Raw genomic sequence first — 25,274 nt, forward strand, 5'->3', positions numbered from 1 at the left:
TCAAATAGATGCAATAAAAAATGATAAAGGGGATATCACCACCGATCCCACAGAAATACAAACTACCATCAGAGAATACTACAAACACCTCTATGCAAAGAAACTAGAAAATCTAGAAGAAACAGATAAATTCCTCAACACATACACCCTCCCAAGACTAAACCAGGAAGATGTTGAATCTCTGAATAGACCAATAACAGGAGCTGAAATTGTGGCAATAATCAATAGCTTACCAACCAAAAAAAGTCCAGGACCAGATGGGTTCACAGCCGAATTCTACCAGAGGTACAAAGAGGAACTGGTACCATTCCTTCTGAAACTATTCCAATCAACAGAAAAAGAGGGAATCCTCCCTAACTCATTTTATGAGGCCAGCATCATCCTGATACCAAAGCCTGGCAGAGACACAACAAAAAAAGAGAATTTTAGCCCAATATCCTTGATGAACATTGATGCAAAAATCCTCAATAAAATACTGGCAAACAGAATCCAGCAGCACATCAAAAAGCTTATCCACCATGATCAAGTGGGCTTCATCCCTGGGATGCAAGGCTGGTTCAATATACGCAAATCAATAAATGTAATCCAGCATATAAACAGAACCAAAGACAAAAACCACATGATTATCTCAATAGATGCAGAAAAGGCCTTTGACAAAATTCAACAACCCTTCATGCTAAAAACTCTCAATAAATTAGGTATTGATGGGACATATCTCAAAATAATAAGAGCTATCTATGACAAACCCACAGCCAATATCATACTGAATGGGCAAAAACTGGAAGCATTCCCTTTGAAAACTGGCACAAGACAGGGATGCCCTCTCTCACCACTTCTATTCAACATAGTGTTGGAAGTTCTGGCCAGGGCAATTAGGCAGGAGAAGGAAATAAAGGGTATTCAATTAGGAAAAGAGGAAGTCAAATTGTCCCTGTTTGCAGATGACATGATTGTATATCTAGAAAACCCCACTGTCTCAACCCAAAATCTCCTTAAGCTGATAAGCAACTTCAGCAAAGTCTCAGGATACAAAATCAATGTACAAAAATCACAAGCATTCTTATACATCAATAACAGACAAACAGAGAGCCAAATCATGAGTGAACTCCCATTCACAATTGCTTCAAAGAGAATAAAATACCTAGGAATCCAACTTACAAGGGATGTGAAGGACCTCTTCAAGGAGAACTACAAACCAATGCTCAAGGAAATAAAAGAGGATACAAACAAATGGAAGAACATTCCATGCTCATGGGTAGGAAGAATCAATATCGTGAAAATGGACATCCTTCCCAAGGTAATTTACAGATTCAATGCCATCCCCATCAAGCTACCAATGACTTTCTTCACAGAATTGGAAAAAACTACTTTAAAGTTCATATGGAACCAAAAAAGAGCCCACATCGCCAAGTCAATCCTAAGCCAAAAGAACAAAGCTGGAGGCATCACACTACCTGACTTCAAACTATACTACAAGGCTACAGTAACCAAAACAGCATGGTACTGGTACCAAAACAGAGATATAGATCAATGGAACAGAACAGAGCCGTCAGAAATAATGCCACATATCTACAACTATCTGATCTTTGACAAACCTGAGAAAAACAAGAAATGGGGACAGGATTCCCTATTTAATAAATGGTGCTGGGAAAACTGGCTAGCCATATGGAGAAAGCTGAAACTGGATCCCTTCCTTACACCTTATACAAAAATCAACTCAAGATGGATTAAAGACTTAAATGTTAGACCTAAAACCATAAAAACCCTGGAAGAAAACCTAGGCATTACCATTCAAGACATAGGCATGGGCAAGGACTTCATGTCTAAAACACCAAAAGCAATGGCAACAAAAGCCAAAATTGACAAATGGGATCTAATTACACTAAAGAGCTTCTGCACAGCAAAAGAAACTACCATCAGAGTGAACAGGCAACCTACAAAATGGGAGAAAATTTTCGCAACCTACTCATCTGACAAAGGGCTAATATCCAGAATCTACAATGAACTCCAACAAATTTACAAGAAAAAAACAACCCCATCAAAAAGTGGGCAAAGGACATGAACAGACACTTCTCAAAAGAAGACATTTATGCAGCCAAAAAACACATGAAAAAATGCTCACCATCACTGGCCATCAGAGAAATGCAAATCAAAACCACAATGAGATACCATCTCACACCAGTTAGAATGGCAATCATTAAAAAGTCAGGAAACAACAGGTGCTGGAGAGGATGTGGAGAAATAGGAACACTTTTACACTATTGGTGGGTAAACAAGTTCAACCCTTGTGGAAGTCAGTGTGGCGATTCCTCAGGGATCCAGAACTAGAAATTCCATTTGACCCAGCCATCCCATTACTGGGTATATACCCAAAGGACTATAAATCATGCTGCTGTAAAGACACATGCACACGTATGTTTATTGCGGCATTATTCACAGTAGCAAAGACTTGGAACCAACCCAAATGTCCAACAATGATAGACTGGATTAAGAAAATGTGGCACATATACACCATGGAATACTATGCAGCCATAAAAAATGATGAGTTCATGTCCTTTGTAGGGACATGGATGAAACTGGAAATCATCATTCTCAGTAAACTATCGCAAGAACAAAAAACCAAACACCGCATATTCTCACTCATAGGTGGGAATTGAACAATGAGAACACATGGACACAGGAAGGGGAACATCACACTTCGGGGACTGTTGTGGGGTGGGGGGAGGGGGGAGGGATAGCATTGGGAGATATACCTAATGCTAGATGACGAGTTAGTGGGTGCAGCGCACCAGCATGGCACATGTATACATATGTAACTAACCTGCACATTGCGCACATGTACCATAAAACCTAAAGTATAATAATACTAATAATAATAAATAAAAAAAATTAAAAAAAGAAATAAATAATATTTATACTTTTGTTCCAGTCTTGAATAATTAGAGGGAAAAAATGAAGTAAGCAAAGAAACATAACTTTCAATGACTACTGTAAAATTTAAAAAAAGACAAATATCAAAATAAAAAAATTAGTAAACATGCAAACAAAGCAAAACTAAAATTGACTTCCTAAAACCACCAATTTCATTAAATATACTTATGAACTCCTAAAAAAAAAAAAAAAAAAGTGTGAATCTATGCTCTGGGGGCTCCTGATAAGTTCCAGGAAACTCCTTTCACAGCCTCTATCTCAGGGCCACATCAAATACATGTTCACTCATTGGCCTCAACAGTTGATTATCACTCCCTATTTATCTGTAGGTTCACACATTTTTGCCATTTAAATTTTTTCAAAAATTAAAACCTGGCTCAAGTTACAAGTAAAGCTTGGGTTAAAGAAAGCATTCATGAAACACTTTGTTTTCTGTAAATCAGATAGTTTATTGCCTGGTTCCCTTCCAATATATATGTGGGCTTTACTCTCCATTCAGAATTTGATTCTAATTTTTAAGTGGCAAGCAAAGTCAAATTATTAATTAAAGAATCAAGACATATAAGTATACCTCACTCTCTACATGGTGAAGGCAAACACTTTCAAAGACAATTTCCCTAATATTTTAAACCTATCACATGAAAACTTTAGCCCTTTGGATGGAAACATTTCACTGACTTTCTTCATCAGTCCCCCTTTTTTGCCATAAAAATTCACGAGATAATAAATTCCAGTAAAAAGAAAACCACACACTGTAAGGCAGAGATCTATGATAGCATAAAAGAACATTATCTAATTTAATCCCCATAACAAATCAGTGGCAGTATTATCTCATTTATATATAAGGAACCTGAAGCTCAGAGATGCTGAGTTACTAAAGATGGCACAGCTAGTAAATGGCATGTCAGAATCTGAACCCATTGCTGGATGGCTCTGAACCCTTTGCCCTTCCCAACATTAATTCGTGCCTTTCTGGAATTTTGCCAGCCAAGTGGATTTTTTTTTTAACCTAACTTAAAATATTCAAAAATAACTAACGTTATTTAACGTCCTATTCTCTAAGATTTTTTAAAAAGACATTTAAAGTTATTTTTGTCACCTGTTTCAATATGTCCCAATCCCTTAAGCTAAGAATTTATAATTTTTACTTTACTCAACTATCTCGTGATATAAATTAAGCCTGTTTACTCTTTCCAGGTCACTGAAGCAATGCTTCTTTCTAGAATTAGTCATTCAACTAGAAGAGATGGTCTGACTTTGTACAGACCATTTGTACACCATTTGTAGTTCCATTTCTAAGAAGAAACAGCAAAATGATCTACATGAAAAAAAAAAATCACCTTACAATTTCAGATGACTTTCATGAGGTAGTTTTATAAATTGTATTGCTGTACCATCATTATTGTTATTAATAAAGTTACATTTAGGTGTTATGGTAGATTTGACCAGATGTGGCAAACAGTTGTTACCATTTTCTTCATCCATAAAATTTGTCAAATTAGAGGTTTTATGGAACATACAACTAATTACGAGAAAATATATAGGCAGTGTATTTTTAACATTTTCAATACTAACAAAAAGAGCAGGACTTAATGACAGTGAACTACAGACAATCCATGCACAGTGAAGCCTGTTTAATTAGAATTCCACTAGTCTAAAATCTGTAATAGCTTGAACACAATATACTATTCATTCTGAGTTTCAAAGTTCAAAATAAATCTCAAGATGTTTTTCCATATATACCTCACTATACCTGCTGGAGACCATTTACGTGTGTGTGTGTGTGTATATATGTATCTGTTTGTTTTTGAGACGGAGTCTCGCTGTGACACCCAGGCTGGAGTACAATGGCGCGATCTAGGCTCACTGCAACCTCCGCCTCCCAGGTTCAAGTGATTCTCCTGCCTCAGCATCCCGAGGAGCTGGGATTACAGGCATCCACCACCATGCCTGGCTTATTTTTGTATTTTTAGTAGAGACAGGGTTTCACCACATTGGCCAGGCTGGTCTGGAACTCCTGACCTCAGGTGATCCACCCACCTCAGCCTCCCAAAGTGCTGGGATTACAGGCATGAGCCACCACGCCCAGCCTATATCACATATACTTTAAGGTCACATGGGACCTCGGTACTCATGCCCTCTGATTCTGTCATTAAGAGATACATATTACAGGATGGTGGTGACATGTAGGGGCTCTGGAGCCAGGCTACCTGCATTAAATTCCCAGCTCTGCCTTACTAACTATGGGACCTTGGGCAAGTTACCCTGTGCCTTTGTTTCCTTCTCTATAAAATGGGGAATAGTAGAATCCAACCTACAGGTAATGGAGATTAAAAGAGATAATATATACCTGCGAAGGGCTCAGGACACTTCTTATGTGTAAGAAACACAACACCCTGAGGCCAGCTGGCCTAGGTGCCTTTCCAAGGAAAATCTGCCATCAAATGTTAGGACAACATCATGGGACTCCTGTCTTTTCTATTTGAAAATAGTTTTTAAAAATCCATTTAAAACAGCCCACAATTAGACAAGCTCACTAATTTTTCCTGACTATGTACCTTCACCAAATTACTTCTCAATCAAAATTACTTTAAATTACAGATAGTATGACATAGATGTATGCCAAAGGGGCTTATGCAGACTTTTAAGTTATATATTCAAAAATAACTAGGAAGAACCTACTAGTTTCCCTTTACAATCTGATGTTTCATATTACCCTCTTCTTTGTAGTTCCATTCTGTGAAACTTCCATTTCTCATAGGTATTTTGTTAAACATCGCCCCTACCCACAAGGTTTATCCCAAAGTATCTACACAGATTCCACCCTCGCGTTCTTCCTCTGATTCTGGGCCTGGCCTGCCCACATCTCCTCTGAGGCCTTCCTCCATCAGTTTGCCCATCTTTCCCCTCAAGAGTGGGAACACGCATAGCTGCCCTCCCACCTCCCATCCATTCTTTCACCCCCACTGCCAACTCCAAAAAGCAGCTGGCCACGGACCCCACTGGCTCTTGGCCTCACCCTGGCTGATCTTTCCTTTTCAACCCTCTTCACCGGCTGCTTTCCCTCCCCACTACACCGTGGTGCCTGCAGCCTACTTCTCATTCTCTCCTCCTCCACCCTAGACAATCTTGTCCAATCTCAAGGCTTTCACCAGCACCTGTATGCTGATAATGCCCACTTATTTCCATACTGACCTTTTCCCTAAATGTCAGGATCTTCAGTAAACTTCCTACAGGCAATTTTATCCTCATGGTCCACGGGCATTTAAATGCAATACATTTAAATCCAAAGAGTTCCTCTTTCCCCACTCAACTCGCTCTTCCTCCTACTTTCCCTACCTCATCACACAAGCTAGATAGCCTCAAAGCACCCTCATCCCCTTCTACCCACAAAATGAGTGAATACTGCCTGTGTCATGCCCCCAACAACTCTCTACTCCCTCTCTTCCTCTCCATCCTCACCGGCCCAGGCCAGTCAGCCCTCACTCCTCACTGACCTCCTGACCTTCAGACATGGCCTCCCACAGCCACCAGACTCATCCACGTACAGCGCCTTCTAGAAATAATAATAAAATGCCAATGTGACCATTTTGCTCCCCTGCTTAAAGCCCTCATGCAGGCCATCACCTACTGGAAAATGTTCAAGCTCCTTGGAAAGCCATGCAAGGCCCTCCGAGGGCTGCTCCCAGCTCCGCTGCCCAACCTCCCATCCTGCCATTCCCGACCTGAATGCCAGGGACCTGAAACTGACCTGCACTGGTCACTGCTACTGTTCACAACTTGCTAATTTTCACCTCTTTGCCTTTCCTTACATTATCGTACCTGCCATATCCCCACCCCACTCCCAGCCTGGCTAACTCTTATCCTTCCTTTAAGACTGCAATCAGATGTCACTTTCTCTAGGAAATTGTCCCTGAAACACCATGCTGGGTAGGGTACCCCTGTATATACTCCACAGGATTTTGGACAGGTAAAAAGTCTACTTAGACTAATGAAACAATCTGTTCTTATTACTAGGCTAAAATATAAACATATCAAGGGCTAGAAATGTGGTCTCTTCAGTTCTGTGTCTGGCTCAATAAAAGGATGCTCATCTCAACCCAGAAACCTAGAAATCCAGAGGAAGAAAGTTACAAAGAGCAGCTTCAAGCCCTCTATACTGTAGACAGATTGCATTACATTATTATATATTTTAGGGCTCTAAAACATTACCTTTTTTTTCTTTCTGAGACAAGGTCTCTCTCTGCCACCCGGACTGGAGTGCAGTGGTGCAATCATGGCTCACAGCTCCCTTGACCTTCCAGGCTCAAGGAATCCTCCCACATCACCCTCCCAAGTAGCTGGAACCACAGGCATGCACCACGATGGCCAGCGAATATTTCTGTAGAGATGGGGTCTCCTCCCTATGTTGCCCAGGCTGGTCTCAAACTCCTAGGCTCAAGCCATCCTCCTTCCTCGGCCTCCCAAAATGCTGGGATTATAGGCATGATCAGCCTGTACCACCATACCTGGTCTAAAATATTACTTTTGTCCTGCTGAGGAATAAAAGGAAAAGAAATCAATTTATGTAACTAATTATTTACCTAACTATTAGAAACCAATATACCCTACTTCCTTTCAGACTCCAAAGAATTTTCTCAGGTGTTCTGTTCATATTAAAAAATTAAACTCTACTTATTGAAAAAAATTAAAGGAAGTCACTTACAAGGATTGGTTCTCAAAAGCAGCTATGCCATGTTCTGGGGAAGGAACTACCTTCAATGAAAGGAACGCAAATAAGAGAGTCCTGGTGGTACCCACTGAGCTGTCCTCTCCTGCACGTAGACATGCTTCTGTGAAAAACTCAGCAGGCTCCAAGTCAAACTCTGTCCTGGGCTCTACAATATCCCACCGCACCTGATGATCACTGGTGCTCAGGCAGAATGGACTTTATTCGCCTCACTGTAACCTGAGTCCAGACAAGGTTAAGGGCTTCATCCTAGACAGTCATACAGCTAGGGCCACAGGTGGCACACCATGGTAAAAACGTGAGACCATTTGATTATCCATCAAAACAGAGGGACTACTGCACACAGACATAGATGTGAGTTGGAGTAGTGTGGTCTTCCCATTTCTGATGTTGCCATCTATTTCCTTGAGATGACAGACAGCTCATATATTTTGATCAAAGGGTTGCTAGAGCTGTATCCTCCTTTCAGGTGAATCCTCATTTCTACTCCCACAACAGCAGTGGTCCTCAACCTCTTTGGCACCAGGGACCAGTTTTGTAGAAGACTTTTTTTCCATGGACCAGGGGTGGAGGGATGGTTTCAGGATGGTTCAAGTGCATTACATTTATTGTAGACTTTATTTCTATTATTACATTGTAATCTATAATAAAAGAATTATACAACTCACCATAATGTAGAATCAGTGGGAGCCCTGAGTTTGTTTTCCTGCAACTAGAGAGTCCCATCTGGGGGTGATGGGAGACAGTTACAGATCATCAGGCATTAGATTCTCATAAGGAGAAACCTAGATCCCACGCATGCTTGGTTCACAATAGGGTTCATGCTTCTGTGAGAATCTAATGCCAGTGCTAATCTGACAGGAGGCAGAGATCAGACAGTAATGTGAGCAATGGGGAGCAGCTGTAAATACAGATGAAGCTTCTCTTGCTCACCGTCTACTCACCTCCCGCTGTGCAGCCCAGTTCGTAACAGGCCCTGGACCAATACTGATCCACAGCCCAGGGGCTGGGGACCCCTGCACTCCTTAACAGAAGAGGGACCTGGCAGGATGTTTCAGAAAGTGGAAGGATGTAAACATTTGAATCCTTAGGACACTGAGAAGGCCTGGCAAGGAAAGTCTACCTGCTTCTTCCCAGGATGCTCTGAGCTTCTATTTTAGTGAACTACAGAGTCTATGGCCAGTGAACATACCTACTTCACAACCTGAGATAAAGTCCTCGGCCTCCAACTGCAGTTTCTACCTCAGCAGTTCTGAAAAAGGACACCAGAAGCCTCCCTGCCATGGAATATGATTGGTGGGACAAGAAGCAAGTGGACCATGTGGGCAATCTATCTTCTCAACCAAGGCAGGGTCCCAGGGCGAAAGCCCAAACAATGCATTTAAAGGTCAGAACCTACCTGACCATCATCAGTAGCTTTTTCTGTTCTTAAGGAACTCCTGAATGTTGCTTCTTGGGACCCAACAGAGTAAACCTCTGAGTCTGACAGTCTTTTTTTTTTTTTGGTGTGTGGTGTGGGGCGGGTTGTCTGAATCACTTGTTATTTGTACTATTTATTGATAGTCAGTAAACTGTATTTTCTTAAATGTAAAAGAAACTGTATTAATTTGATGACACTAGTACTGAAGCAATAATCAAATACTTGCTTATCTTACTATGGGCCTGACCTACCTTCAGGCTTGAGGGCAACTGTTTTCCTCTTTCCTCCCCCACAATCTGAAGGAAGAGCTAGAACAGTGGAAAGTAATGTTGCATATTACAAGAAATGGTTAAACACAATTAGTCAGACCACATAATGGACTATGACATATTAAGGCAGTATCACGGCTACCAGGAGTATAGATACCAACTATGGCCCCAAATAATGCTAAACACTATTGCAAGAACTTCATCCACCAGTTCATGTGTCTCAAGACTGCAAGATTTAAATTTGCCCTACTATTCATGAAAATTCACCTTTCTTTTCCAAATCTGAAATACTCCCCATTGTTTAAATCCAATCTGGGTTTCTCTTGTCAGTAGCAGTCTTCAATGCCTACTTCAGAGAATGAAAATGTGTTTATGTGCACTCATGTGCTTATGTGCATGCACACACCCTCCTTAGAAAGATAAAGTCAATAAACTTCCTGTCAGTATCACAGAACATGCAAAGTCAATTGTGCAATATTTCCTTGCATCATCCATCCTATATGCAAACATTCTAATGAAATAGAACTGGAAATTACACACGGAAACTGCAGCTAAGTTTGGCCAACTAATGGACTCAGGGTACTCCGATAATGGCGCAGAAAGAAGGTGGTTAGCCAAGCGGGGATGCAAGGTCCCCAAGTGAAGTATCTGGAACCTACTATGGGTTCCACATAGAGTCTTCAATTGTGATTTCTCGTAGGACACTAGGAAAGTTGCAATTTGCAGCTATGGCCATGGGGTAGTGCAATAATTCTGCAAATAGCTGACCCCACCCCCAACACTCCTATCCCCCCAACCCCAGCCCTCCCAAAGAGAGAATGGCTAGGAGAGAATGGGGACATTTGGTCTGAATCCTGGGCAACTACAGGGGTTACTGAGAGATTCTCCACAATCCAAAAGTGTCTGTAAGACTATCCAGTTACTCTCAGCATTTGAGCCCGATACAACAGAAGGTCCCGGGCTTTGAAGGAATGATGAGAACTGAGAGGCTATAAAAAGTGATTAGCCTATTTATTACAAATTGTGTTTACTTATGTTTTTATGTTTACTTCCCACCATACCTCCACTAGAATACAATTAACCACCCCCTCACTCATCAGAATTGTATTAGAAAGAATCACAAAAATAAAATAAATACTGCATCTAAACGCAACCGTCAAGCTTTATGGAACTGTACTGTTATTACACAAAGTTGTCCCCAAAACAGGGAGAAGCAAATGCAAATTTTGAAAGGGCTTCTTTTCAAAGGAAATTTTTGTCCATTTAGTCCTTACAAGTCAAAGTTTGGTCTGTGGACCAAAACTATTACTTGGGAGCCAGTTAGAAATGTCGACTCCTGCTTCTATTATATTAGAATGTGTATTTTAACAAGGCTTCTAGATTATTTGGATGCACATGGAAGTTTGAGAAGCATTCCCCGAGTGACAGCTAAGCATACTGACCTATGCTCTCGAAACAATTTTCTACACCCTGGGTCTTTTCTTCTTCTACAAGCATTCTACGTGAAAACAAATATATTTTGAAATTTTAAAACAAAAATAGATTATTTCCTAGAACTCGTGGTGATCCACTAAAGCCTCTTTCTATCTAAACTGCCAGGTAACTAATTAACATGTCAATGAACACTGACTGAAATTCTGTTCTGTCACTTCATAACGCAGGTAAACAGTACAGACATGAGAAGAAAAATTTAAGACCAACAGACTCACATCATGGTCCTCTAGGGGATTTTCGAAACTAATTTCCTGCCCATATAAAAGGAAAAATAAAATTATTTCCAGTATCAAGTTAAGCACATAACTCTCTAAATGGAGTTGCTATGTTAAAGTGGTCTCCAAATTACAGTCATTTTTGTTTACCTCCGCTAACAATGAGCCTCCTGGGAAGAAATTATGTGAAGAAGTACCCTCTATGCCTTTCTCCACAGGTGAGTGGGGAAATTGCAGAGGGAAAATACACAAGTGAATACAATTAATGACTTCTGCACTCTTTGATTCCTGCTACCCTGTGAGGGGAATGATCATAGAATTTTGAAGCTGGAAGGAATCTCGGAGATAGCCTATTGCTGCCGCTCTGCCTACCCAGGAATGTCTTTCTACAAAGTCAGGTAATTGTTACCCTTTGAGACAGCCCACATCACATCACTGTTAAATGCTCTCACACCCACTGATCTTACTCGTGCCCTTGAGCAACCCAGAACAACTCTATTCCCACTTCCCAGCTAAATGCCTTCAAACACTTGAGGCCTCTATCATATCCCGGGTGGTAGTTTCCTTAGATTCAACCCATTTAGTTTCTTGGATTGGGTGGTGTCCTCTTGCTCTGATATAAACACTGTGTATTTTGTTTCCAGTGAAACTAAATTATGATTAGCCTGACATAATTTAATGAGACCCACAGTGCCAAATGAAGTCATTTGATGTAATGGTTGGTAATGCAATACATTCTCAGTGAAACATAAAAGATTATGTAATGGTTAATAGATCTACATATGTGAGTAGTACAACCGTTAAGTAAGAGCATATTTGTCTGCTGGACTATGATGCACGACTAAGAAAAGCTACCAACCTCTACTCAAAACCGTCCCAGGGTCCTGTTGCCAGGGACAGAACGCTGCACCACATGGACTGCTGAATCTGACCTCATGTGGCCTTTCTATATTCTTCCTTGTTTATGAAAAAGAGACATTTTTAAGAAAGCAAAGGGTATAGAAGAGCTACATTTGGCATTCAGAGCAATTGACACTTTTATTACTTAACATCACAACCTTATGAGGTAGGCCAGTCTAAGTGCTGTCATTTTATAAGTGATTAAACCAAGACTGAGAATAGGAAATGAGAAAAATCATGAGCTGCCCAGGGCCAAACAGAAAGCAAGGTTGGAGCCAGCTGAATTCAGAAACCTCAATTAAATTCCAAGACAAAAGGGAACAGCCAACATTGAAAATAAGTTTTATGGATTTCACTTTGAAATAAAACAACAACAAAAAAATTATGTTACCATTAAATGATATTAAAATCGTCTTTTATGGGGCCTCGATTTTGCCACCAAGGCTTTATTCCCAAAAATTAAAATAAAAAAAAAAATCAAACAGGCAAATCTATTCCAGGTTAAAAATTCCACTTACACACAAATTCTTGCATCCTATATTGAGAGGTTTTCTTTTTTCTTAATTTGCCTATTAATCTGTATTAAGCCAAAGGCCTTCGTTCAAGTTGCTCAAGTGTCATTGATTAGACCCATTGTGGTTAACAAGGACATTCTCCCAAAATAGGTTCTTAGCATTTTAAAACCCTCCTACATTTTCACAAAAGAGAATCTGGAACACAGGAAGGAATCATTTCCCCACACACAATACTCATCTTCATTGTCATCAAGAGATATTTGGTTAAAAACCCATCTGCACATTAAGGTGCACCCTCCCTGGGTTCCTCCTCCCTGGTATCCTCTGGGGCCCCAGCCCAGCTGGAGTCCCCAAGTTCTCGGCGCCCTGAACTAACCAGTCTCTCCACCCAGCTTTCTCCAAAACACACCCCACACAAGGGCTGAGCTCCTCCACAGCGGATGCAACACTCCACTGCTTCCCATCTAGGCCCCCTGCCTCCTCCAGGCTGACGAGCAGCCCCTTCCCCACTGCTGCCCACAGCCCTAGCCCTGGAAGCCACTCTTCTGAGAAGCCTTTGCCTCCTCGTACCTGCCGAGGCCCCTTCAGGCGCATGATGAGGGCCAATGAGAGCCATGCAGTCAACTACACAGTGACCTTTGGCCAGTGTGAGTACACGCAGCTCTGCAGAGCTGCTCTCTACCAATCAGCTCCAGGACACCTGGGGCTCAGACAGGTGCACTCTCCTTCTGCCCTTTCTTTGTACTCTGCTTTGACCCATAAGGACTGACCAAAAGGATAGGAATAGGCCTTAAAATGTTTGCTTTACTGCAGCTGGAGGAAAGGGTAGAGGCACCAGAAGGTCAAGATCAGTGATCTGTAGCATTTTCTGGCACTATGAAGGGAAGTCTAAAAAGGCCTGAAGGAAGCCACCCACTGGCCTGCACATGTCCCCTGGCAGCTGATTTGAAGACAAGCAAAAGCATCAGCGGGCACTATTGGGCAGTATCTTTAGGGAGACTAAACTGCTAGTGCCTCTGCATCCCTCCCTGCCTGTGTGAGTCTACCTTCACCAAACAAGATCCACACTTTATTCCCTCCATGTTTCTATTCACAGTCTTCCCACCACGTGGTTTTCCTCCTTTCCATTTCCTCCTGAAATTCTACTCCAGGACCCATTTCAAATGCCACCCCACCATGAATATCTTACTTTCAATGGGATGTGCCCGTGCCCCCTCAAGCAGGCAGTGTCAGCCTTGGATTGCAGGTATTTATGGGTATGGCTTATTCTCCTATTAAGTTCCCAAAAAACACACTCTCCTTTGCATCCTGTACAGCAGGGTTTCCTAAACTGTAGGTTTCAGCCTATGAGTGGGAAATTAAAAAAAAAAAAAGAAAAAAGAGAAAGAAAGAGGATAGGAAATATCCAAGTGTATCACATATAGTAATAAGCGTTATTTCATGATGCTCTTGTTTCACTTACTTGTATGCATGTGCAAGGGGTGGTGGGTGGCAGTATTAAATGTGTATTTGTTACTGGGGGTCATAGTCTGAAGCATTTGAAAGTCACTGCCCTGAGGGTACCTCTCCTCTGTCTAATACTCTGTGAATGCTTATTGAATTGAACAGGTTGATGAGTATGAAATGATCCATGTATTATAACTTCAAAGGCTCCAACTTACAGGAATATAAAGAATAATGCCTATCTGAACAAAAGTGTGTGGATTCTGGCTTATATGAAGCTATGGAGGAATGGGGTGAGTGGTAGGGAAGAACAGAATATTTATTATACTATTGTATGTTGATAGACTTTCTGTCCGATGATTAAAATGTGTTAACATTTAAGGAAGATGAAATACAAGTTCATTTTGGAAAACTTTTCTCATTCACTGAAACTACCTCATGACTACAAAGTTCTGCATCTTTAAAATAGGCAGTATAGGTAATTCCACCATGATGCATAAAAGGATCTTTCAGAGACACCATGAAAGCCCTTGTTCAAGTTTTCTTTGCCCAAGATGCCTCCATGTACTCTCAATACCCCCACCCACACCATCTGTCTTCCAAGACTTAGTTCAAAGGCCACCTATTTCATGGAAGTCTTCTTTTTTTTTTTTTAACTCAATTTTTCCTCTTTCCATCCTCCACCCAAGTCCCAAATATGGTCTCTTTTCTGAATCACCCGTGTTGAAAACTTCCTTTTTCATGTGTGTTCTTAATTTCCTCACTAGACAATAACACTAATATGTACAACCTACGCCTTACTCATCCTTGCATCCCCCACAGAAACCAGCACAAGGTCTTCTACTTAAGAGATGATCAATAAATATTTGTTAAATGAATTAAATGAAAGCAACATTTAGCTTGTTAAAAGGGATGGTCATTATTTTAAAGGCCCTGAGGAACGGCTTATATGTCTAGCATCTAATCAAAAGCTGGTGGACCACAGAAGGAAGACCAGGGAGTGGAGGGGGCAGCCTTGTGCCTCTGCCTATCTGCCCCTGTAAACTCACGGAATGCCCAACTCTTCAAGACTCTACAGAACAAAGCTACAGTGTCAAGTGCTGAATGAACACCTTCACCTTTTTCCAAGTTCTTCAGTCTTGCTTCAAACCAGAAATTGGAAGTGGAATTAGAGGTGGAAATTAGGGCTATCCTTTTCAACTTTAAGGTATGGCTGAAAAAGTTGAAACAGCCAGCTGGATAATTCAGGCTCAAAAAACCCATCCTGAAGAATAAGTATGGATGTTTCTGAGCGGGAGGAAGTGTGTGCAAGAAGGCAAAGGAGGTAGTTCTTGAATTATCAATTGATTGTGTATATTGATTATATTCAACAGAACTGAGCTTTTCCCTTTATATTTTCTATACAGTCATTTGAGGACACTTTCGGTGACTGCAAGAATAAAGTAGCTCAGATTCAAAGCCACAGTCACAACTAATAAATTCCAATTTGTTCAATTGGAAAATGATGTCCATCAATTAGAAAAAGTTCTTAGGGATTAAAGTAAGATTCTCTTTTGCCATTAATCTGTACCTCCTCCTTCCCCCTTCAAAAAAGTTTTTCTATGATGAATCAAAGGAAGAAGTTTTCAATGGTCTTTAAAATGTATATTGCTCTAATACAATAATTCATAATTAACAGGTATACTTTCCTAACTATGGTATTTTATTTTCAAATTTTTAATTTTAATACCATTTAGGGCTCTAAATCTCTGATATTTTAGCAAGACCTTAACTTCCAGTCCATGGGGATTTTGTTTTGTAATTAATTTCAGAGCTGTCCTTATAAACTGAGAGACATTTGAAGTACTCTAGAAAATGGCAATTGTCTGACTGGATTTGAAGTCAGATCATTGGGCTTTGAAGCTAATTTCTGGTTGAAATATGGCTGCCCCATTTTTAGATATGTGACTCTGGGCAGGTTACCCTATCTCCCCATCTTCAATTTTCCTATCTGTAAAATGGAACTAATAACAGTACTTGCTTTATAATTAAAAGAGCTAAAACATGTAATGTACCCAGAACAGTGTCTGATAAATAATAAGTGTTCAGCAAATGTTAGTTTTAAAAAGTCTGCTGTCATCTGTTTTATGACCTCAGTAAAGTAATTTCCTCATCTATAAAATGGAACTACTACCACTTACCTTGTCCAGGATTAAGAGATTCAAATAAGAAAACAATGGATATGAAAATACTGGACACACAGAAAGTTCTCAAATATTAGTTATTTTGAACCATCTATAAGCTTAAAAGTAACCATAAACTTAAAAATTTACATAAACCATAAAACTGAGAACATAGCATCCAAAAATTCATCTGTGAGAAAATGTCTAAACATATTAGAAATGCATACTCAAGTTTGGTTTTTCTTTAACTTATCAGAAACATATAAGCTTTTGTAAAATGTAATTCTACATCTGCAAAACTAGAAACCCTCCCGGTCAAGCCAAACTGTCCTACTATACTGTGATCAAGAAAGTCTACATGCCTTCATAAGCCAAAACTCGATGCACTGATTAAAATGTGATTGCACGTACATCAACTCTTTAAAAAACGTGTAAGTTTTTGCTTTTTTAAAAGTAATAAATGTACTGCTAATGTAAATTTCAAGTCAATTCAACAGATATTTATTCTGTGACGCTGCTCCCGGGTAATTCAGCTGGGAACTAAGGATGCAAAAGGAAACAGAGCTCAGGCTCTGTGCAGGAAGACCCCACAAATTACGCTGATAATCTCAAAATATTACTTATAAAAGTCATAAGGGGGTTCACTTTGAGTCAGCAAGCAGACAAGCAGCATAAAAATATACCGAAACAGTAAGTTCTTCCCTTTGACTGAAAAACTGCCTTTTAAAAGCAAACAGCATTTTAAAAGTACAGTTGCTATCTGGAAAGCTAGTGAATTTGCGCCAGAAACCAACACTTCTAAATGTAAACCTATAAAATAATAGGTATCTGTAAATGAAAGGCTGAAATAACCCCAGGAGCAGCAACACAGTAATTAGCAACTTTTACAGAGTCATAACATGTTTCATATTCTTTCTGCCCTGGCTCTTTGAAGTTTCCAGTGCAATATGTAAAAGTTTTATTACGTTAGGGCCGGTCCTTGTGTGTTTTACAGGCACCAACATTATGCAGAGCAAGCTGTACTTACTCATCATAGGCTCTTTTATAAGAAACCGTTCGATAATGTGCTAGCTTTGTGTCCAGTTTATTTTGTTACACCTGTCTTTAGGAAAATAAAAGTCACTGGAAACCTAAATCACAGAAAATACACAGAGATCCACATAACATCTATATGAGTTATAAATCATAAAGCAGTTTAGCTTTAAAATCGTACATTGCATATTCATGTGCACACCACTTGCAGTTTTAGACACATGTGAACTCTTTACTGAATTAAAGCAAAAGGAAAAAAAAAAAAAGCTCAGCTCTACAATAAGCGATTACCAGAGGTAGAACAGAGTGCAGTTAATATGCTTGTTCCAGCAGATGTTCATCCCCGTAAATATTAAACATAACACAAGTTCCTCCAGGAATATGCAGGCAGTAATTTTACCACCTGAATAGTGCTGGTTGGAAACATTTAAGAGATAGTGGGGGGTTGGGGGGGGCAGAGAAAGAAGGGGGAATAAGACAGATACTAAAGCAGCCAATGGGATTTTTAAGACACCCGCAACTGGAATTAAACTGCTTTCAGCGGCGATTTACCTACAGCAGCTCCCCAGTGTGAGATCCCCGAGAAACGGAACCTGGAGTGCCCCCCGGGCTTCGAGCTGTGAGCGTGGCATAAAGGGATACCCGGGGCGTCCGGGTGGGGTGGGGAGGAGGAGTGCAACTGTGACGAGGTGTGAAGAAAGGGCCCAGAGGAATTGTGAACCCCGAGGAAAGGAGTCTCCCTGGGCTAAGGCCTCTGGAATACCGGCACGGAGAAACACTCGTTTCCTGCCCTGGGTGTTCACTTTTCCATCTCGGTGGAAGTGGGTGGGAGAGACAGAAAGGATGCAGCCGAGACCGGGCGCAGGCGGGGAGGCTGGAGCATCCTCTAAGGGCACTTCGCAGCAGCACCAACTCCAGGGGGTCGCTGGTGCCAGCCAGAGGAGGGAGGGGGCGCAGTCGGAGGGAAAGGAAGTGAGAGGAGCAGGGGGCCGACGGGTGGATCCCCAGGCATTAGTGACACAGTCTTCAAATCGCTTCTTTTCCTCCCCACGGCTGCGCTCTGCCCCTGGCTACCTAGATCACCAGCCCCTGGGTTGGGGCGGGCCGCCGCGAGGGAAGGGAACGGGAGAGGGGGAAACAGACGGGCAGGCGGCCACGCATCCCACCCGGGGAGGCAGGAAAGGGCTGGCGAGGCAGGCGCCCCCGACCCACCCCACCCCCACGGCGGCCGGCCGCCCGGAGCCCCCAGCCCAGGTGAGGACGCGCGGGCCGCCGCGGCCGCCCCTCGCCGCTCCTGCCCGCCCGAAGCGGCCGGCACGGGGACTTACCACAGTGACTCGAGGTCCCATTCCTGGAGCAGGGCTAAGTCGAAGCTGTCCATGGTGGGAGGTGTCAGCGCCGCCGCCGCCGCCGCTACCGCCGCCGCCGAGGCTCGGGCCGCCCGCGCGCTGCAACGAAAGGCGCCGCTCAAGGTGCATCCCAGCCGCGCCAGAGCGGCCGCCGCCCGCCCACCGCCCGCCCCCAGGTCGGGGCTCCCGACGCCCCCCGCCCCCGACTCCGGGCCGGCCGGGCTGGCTGCAGCGGCCGGCGCACTCACCCGCTCCCCGGCTTGCGCGCAGGCACACTCAAGAGAGAGCGGCGAGCTCGCCGCGCCGCCGCCGCCCCCCGCCCCCGGCCCTGCGCCCGCCCCTCCTCCCCTCCCTCGCGGCGGCCCGGCCCGCTGCTGCAGCCGCCGCCGCCGCTGCCGCCACCGCGGTGCTCTGCGCCCGCCCGCCTCTTTCTCCTCCGGGAGGCGCGTGTGCGCGGGCGAGGCCGAGGCGCGCGCGCACCGTGAGCCCCGCGCGCCCCTGCACGCCCCGCGCCGCTCCTCGGGGTCCCGCGGCGCTCGCAGGCCGCGCCGCCCCGCCGCCCCTCTTTCGCAGCTCTTACGGCCCGCCTGCCCCTCAGCAGCCCGGGGGTGCCCGGGGCGGCCCTGCAAACGGGAGAGAGCGGCGAGGCGGCGGCGCCGAGTGCGGGGGGATGCGGAGCCGTGCCCGGCCCTGCCGCTTCCCTCGGCCGCCCGCCCGCGTCCGGCCGCGCCCGGCCTTGCCCGGGCTGCACGCACTTCTCCCGCGCCCCAGAATCCACTTGACCCTGCTGGGCGCTCCCGCGGGCGGCGGACCCGGGTGGGTGCGGGGAAATTCCCCGGCCGCCCAGGCGCGGGGAGAGTGAGCTGTGCCGCCTGCAGCAGCGCCCCACACAAACCGTTTAAGGTCTCTGGAGCCCGCAAGTTCAGCGAAATAAAGCGGCGGCGCGGAGGAAACCTCTTCCACCCGGACCTGCTCTCCGTTGCGGTTTGGCCTCCAGTGGTGGTCCCACCCACCCTCTAGCTGGCCAGCCCTGGAAACCAACCTCCTTTCTTTTTATTTCTTACGGGGAAGGGGGACAAACTGGCTTCCGGGTGTCGACTTCAAACTTGCCGCCCGTCTCCGGTCTGGGAAGGCAGGTGATCAGCTAGAAGGGTGATAAGAGTATCATCGTGGCTCCTAAAGAGTAATAATAATCTCCCTCATTGTAAAGACAGCTCTTCCCCCTGGCTTACTTTTTTAGACATGCTGCGAAGCGCATGTCTCCATCAGGGCCCTACCTCTGCTTCTCGACAGCTGGCCTAGAACCGGAAGCCCCTCCAAGGCCCCCTGACTCTCCTGACCTCTTGGCCACAGCTCCGGATTCTCACCAGGGATTCCCCAGCATTCCTAGAGAGCAGCTCAGAGCCCTGCAGTTGTGCCTCACCACGCGAACCAAACCTCGCACTCCCCGCCAAAAGGGAGTCCCTTCCAGCACTCTCCCCTTTGTTCCTTTTTCTGGGCAAGAACCGCTGACTGGGGCTGCCAGAAATGTAAACCCTGGGTGCAAGTGACGGGATCCCTCCAACATCAAGCCGAAGAGTCATCCTCTCACCTCACCACCTCCGAATAAGGATTAACAAACTCAATTCAGGACACAGGTAGAAGACCAAAAGGCCAATGAGACTTCTTTGCTATTTGAGATCGGATTTCAGAATGCTCAGCCTGGCTCCCTTCTTCCCCCAGCTCTGAATCAATCCTTTCTTCATTAGCATCCATAACTAATGTGCAAAATGTAAAACGCTAAATTAAGGCAGAGTTGGCATCAACATAGTCTGAGAAAATGGAATTGTTATTTTACAAGCTGATAACTCTCAGCCCTCAAAAACCCCTCTCAGCTGAAGGTAGCAAGAAGGTTAGGTAAAAACATAAGAGAATATGAATATAGGAAAAAGTACAGGTGTGAAGGGCTGGCTGCCCAAATCCTAATGCACAGTGTATTTGGAAAAAGGAAAAAAAAAAAAGAAAATCTGTCTTTCTAATATCCCCTTAGCATACGCCTTGTTGGAAATGTTTGCTTTGGCGAAAGTGAGATCGAGACATTGAGACAGCATTCCCAGGAACAAAGGCTGGGGGTGGAGGGTGGAGGAGGGAGCAGGAACAGCCCCTGTCTGGAAGAACTGCAAGTTCTGAGGCCTGAACAAGAAATGTGTCCTGTTCCCGTGCTCCTGGCTGCAGCTGGGAAGCTTCTTCAGAAAGGAGACCTCCCGGCCCTCACCGGGATCTGGCTTTCCTTCCCTTCCCACCACATCTGTTTATACAAAGGAGGGCCGCTGAAGGACAAACATAACCGTGTTTACTGCGAGTCCCATGCTGGGCTTGGAGCTCAGATACAGATTTGCCCTCACCATGGAGGCTGAAGATAAATAGATGATCCCAGAAAAGGAAAGAGGGAAGGCCCTGGGATGGTATAGAGCTGGTTGAGGGGTTTACTCATGAAAGGCCTCTCCCAAAAAGCCATGTAGTAACGGGCAGATTTACATTTGAATTTAAACTCTGGTGCCTTGTGTTTTATATATGAGAGTGTGTGCACCTAAAGCAATTGCAAGGCGGGTATTTAAAAATGTTTCTTTAGGAATAGCCATGATTTTCTGTTTGGGGCCTCTAACATGGGGATAGTTGGATTGATTATTTCCAGTGTTATGTTTTCATGTAATAGTGTCTTGGAGAATGAGGGCTTTTGAGGAAACCCAAATAATAGTTGCAGATCCTGTTTTTTACTAAGCTGTCATGGAGATAAATCCAAAATAATTTTTACAAGTAAAATGTAGAACAGTTAGTGAGAGACTTTATGGGAGATCTTTATTATTTATCTGGTTTATGAAGATGTTCCTATTATCCTCCAGCCTCTGGGTATGCAAACCGAAACGAGCACTTAATCTAGTTGTCAAAATTTTAACTCCTTAATACAAAGCAAAAAAAGGGTTTGGACTTTTGGGGATTAGAATGTCAGAACTAAAAGGGAAGTTTTTTATGTAAAAGAGAAAGAGACTCTCTAAAAATAAAAATTTTAGAGTGATGTTTTCTATGAAGCTGCTTAGCTTTTGCTCATCCTATAGTGCTTGTGACCTGAGGGTCTTTTCTCCCCACATGGATGCAAGCAACACCCCTGGGAACTGAATCAAACCACCCAGCTAAGGGGAGGGCTGCTGGGGGAAGCTGCTAAATGAGAGGAGCTGCTTGGCTTCCCGGGTCAGGTTGGTTGGTTGGTGTAGACTAAATGTACCAAAGAAAGGGACTAACAAATGAATCCTGCTCAGCCTGGGGCCCTACTCACATTCTGCCAACCTAGTGCTGGAAGCCTCTTAAATAAACCCAGAAGCAAACCTATGGCATCTAAGATCCTCCTTCAGATATTATTTGATAGAAGAGAAGCCTTGCATGGCTTTAATTCATGCCTTATTCTGAAGACTCAGCTGCAACTCAGAGGTCGTTTTTGTAACCAAGTGGGATTTTTTTTCTCTCTCTTTGTAATCCCACCATTCCCCTAGAAAAATACATCTGGCCAAAAGCTGGCTCTGCAGGTGGTACTGCTGGAAGGTGATAGGAGCATCATCAAGCTGCTTCAGCCCCTACAGCATCTCCTCCAGCTTTGTCCCTAAGGACACCATTCTTTCCTGTTCCAGCAACGCTGCAGACGCATGACTCCATCTGCTTCTCCTTCCAGAGGCTTCTTGGGTGTTTGTAACTGTATCCAGGGATTGCAGGATAAACCCTCTAGGCTTTCTCCTTGCAAATTACATGCTAATATGTTGAGCTCCAGGACAGCATAGATTTTAGATCCACTCAGGAGTTCTTGTGTCTTCAGGCCTTTCCCTCTCTCTCCACAGGTACCTCTGAGTGGTTCTAACCTAGGATTCGAGGTGCCTTTCTTTCTGTATTTTTTTCGTCATTCACCAGGTCCCGAGCAGATGGTGTGGCTGTGCTGGCTGTCATCACTCCTCCTATGTTTCCATGGAAACATGGGGCATAGGGACCATCTCCGCCTTGGGTTCTCTGACAGTATCCTCTGGCGAAGAACTTCAGTACTCGTGCCCCTCCCCCAAGGCTGTCCGCTGTCCTAGGGAGTTGGAGACCTTTCTGGGGCCCTGGAAGCCAGGGTCATTTCAGAGATCATCTAAGGACATACTCCCTGCAAATGGTTGTGAACTGGCTGGGAAAAGGAGGGAGGGTAGAAAGGGGGCCAATACCCAAGTCGAGGGCTGAGACCTGTTTTAGAAGACAACATATTTGGACTATCTGTCCCTGCAGCCAGCTTCCATAATAGCTGATTATTGCCCAGATGTCAAAAGAGATGCTCCTAGGGTTCCGTCTGCTCATCAGACAACAGATATTTATTGAATGTAAGTAGTTGCTGAGGTTTTATGCTTCACTGACATTCTACCCCCAGGAATGAATGTTCCTGGGAATGTGCATTTCTTTCTTTTTTTTTTTTAACAAAACCAGGTTTTTCCCTAAGGAATGCACCTTCCCCAAAGTTTCCCGCATCCTCCTGCCTACATAATTCACTTATATAGTCACTATGACATTAATTAGATTCAGAAGTCTGTGGAAACAGCAGAGCTCGGCAGAGTCAGAGGGCAAGCAGGGCAGAGAAAAGAGAGGGGAAAATAAGCTCTGGGAGAGCGGAAGGAAGTGGAGGGAAGTTTTTCATGCCCTTCAAGTACCAAACAAAACAAAAATAATTTCAAAAGTGATCAGCCACTATAACACTGCTTAGAGAATTAAGGTACTGACAAATTGAAGAGTGCTTTAAAATAAAGTGGATGGGGCATAAGCATGTATGTCTTGGTGTTAGTTGCTCCTTATACAGCCGGTACTAAAGGCTGGTGGGTGAAGCTTACCACATTTTAAAAAGAAAAAGGCAGGCACACATACTAAAGTTGAAAATGCAGGCAGGAAGGACATTTACTTTTCATAAAAGCGGATCAGAAAAGCATCTCCCATCATAGATCATGTATTTTATGCCATGCTGACCTATGTTGGGGGATAATCTCATTATTTTGTGATATGAGAAGATCCTTTGATGCTGGTAACAAGAACCAATCATCCTGACTTAAATCTTAATATCCCCACAGGTTCTTTGTCATGCTACTTCAAGATGTGCCCTGGCCATTCATGCAAGTTTCAAGGACTCTGAACCTGTTGAGAATAGGACATAACTAATCTTATCATTAGCAAACATGTCTATGTTACTATCAGCTGGGTGCTGTTCTAAAGTATCAACTCCACTTAGTCCTCCCAAAAGCACATGAGGTATGTTGCCATTGTTTTTATTTTGCAGGTGACTATGCTAAGGAACAGGTAAGTGTCATAAACCCAAGCATGGCAGATCAGGAATTGGTATGGTATTACTGGTAGCTGTGATACCATACTCCACCTCCCACAACTTTTTCCTTAATTATCTATAGCATTGGCGCATTCTCATGCTCACAGGCACTGAAATAATGAAAGTAATACAGTCCCAGTCGGAAGGCGAGAGAGAGCCCTCTACCCCTCTCTGCAATTCTCCTCCCACCCAGTTTTGCCCCTTGAGTTCTGCCATAACCGCGCCTGGAGTGAGGCGCTCCTTGTCTCTAGACTCAACGTCTTCCTTTGCAACATGAGAAGGCTGGATTGGGTGTTCTTTGTCTCTGTCAGTTTTTGTCTCTGACAGTTCTGAAATGTTAGAGTTCTGTTTTTTTCAGTTGTTCTTCCTGAGCACTGTCAGACAGGAATCCCTGGAGTATGTCAAGAGAGTCATAAACCTTTTCTTGTTTAAAGGTAGGACCTCCTTCTTGGCTTAAACAAATCTCAAGGTGTTGGTCTGCTTCAAACAGGAGTGCTGTGCTATCTGTGAAGTATTAGCAGACGGCAAGAGGAACGTGTTCAGGAAGAGGACACTTAGCTTAGGTCTGGGGGAAGCATGGGGAAGAAGTCACAACACAACTGTGGGTGTCAGGCTCTTTTCTCTGGGGCACCAGAGAGTATTCAAGCATGGATTGGTAGTCCCCGTGCAGCCCTCGGAGGAAACCGAAGCTGCAAATGCAGCAATTATGGCTTACAGTCTGAAAATGGTGACATTCCAAAATTGCATCTTAATGGGTAAAACATTGGTGGGGAAAGGGCAGCAGAAGATCCCCACAAGGTCCTTCAGGTACAGGCATCTCCCACTGCTCAGAGTCCTGCTGGGGGTCCCCAAGTCCCAAACAAGAAGAAACAGAGAGCAGAGTTCACCTCTTCAGGAGCTTAAGATAAACAAGTTCATGCAGCAGACACGTCTGGCTGCCCACCCAACATCCATCTGCACTTGTCCTTGATAGCAAAACCTGAGTCTGATTTGGGGAAGTCACAAGCCCAGCTCATATAACTGTATTTTCCAGTCTCTTTTATTGCAAGAACTGGGCATATGACTCAGTTCTGGCCAATAAGACACCTGTTTATGTCAGTCAGGATTTCTCAGAATGTTTTGCTTCCCTGCAGTAGACACCACCCCTTCCTCTAGGTCACTTTCTTCTTCCTGTCCAGAAAGGTGGAGAAGCCGTCATGGATTTTAGGAGCAAAAGCCACAGACTAAAGTTGGCAGGTCCGAAGTTAAAAGGAGGCTAGGTCCTTGATGACTGCTTCATATAACCCTACCATCTTTGGACCATCCTACCTAGATCTGGACTTTTAGGAACAAAATAAGACCCTATGTGGCTAAGCCACTCTAGCAGTGTTTTGAATATTGCAGCTAACCCATTAGAGAAGTCACAGTCCTTTAAATGTGGCCCGCACATTGTCATGTGTAGTCAGGTCTA

At 43.8% G+C, this 25,274-nt stretch overlaps 1 protein-coding gene across 7 annotated transcripts in view; it reads right to left on the reverse strand.

Moving 5' to 3' along the window:
* The window catches only part of AFF3 (ALF transcription elongation factor 3), a 616,655-nt gene that overhangs the window by 560,439 nt on the left and 30,942 nt on the right, over positions 1-25,274 (reverse strand). For 3 of the 7 annotated variants that reach the window (XM_063713523.1, XM_063713524.1, XM_054547813.2), the window contains exons 1-2: positions 19,502-19,728; positions 18,439-18,558 (exon numbers count right to left, since the gene is read on the reverse strand). In XM_063713523.1, the coding sequence (XP_063569593.1) occupies positions 18,439-18,491 (53 nt within the window). In that variant the 5' untranslated portion in view covers positions 18,492-18,558; positions 19,502-19,728. Of the gene's footprint in view, positions 1-18,438; positions 18,559-18,707; positions 18,788-19,501; positions 19,729-25,274 lie in introns of those variants that run through there. The other 4 variants (XM_063713526.1, XM_063713522.1, XM_063713525.1 and 1 more) reach the window with 3 other exon arrangements.

Source organism: Pongo abelii, chromosome 12 (genome assembly GCF_028885655.2).
Source record: "Pongo abelii isolate AG06213 chromosome 12, NHGRI_mPonAbe1-v2.0_pri, whole genome shotgun sequence".
NCBI lineage: Eukaryota > Metazoa > Chordata > Mammalia > Primates > Hominidae > Pongo > Pongo abelii.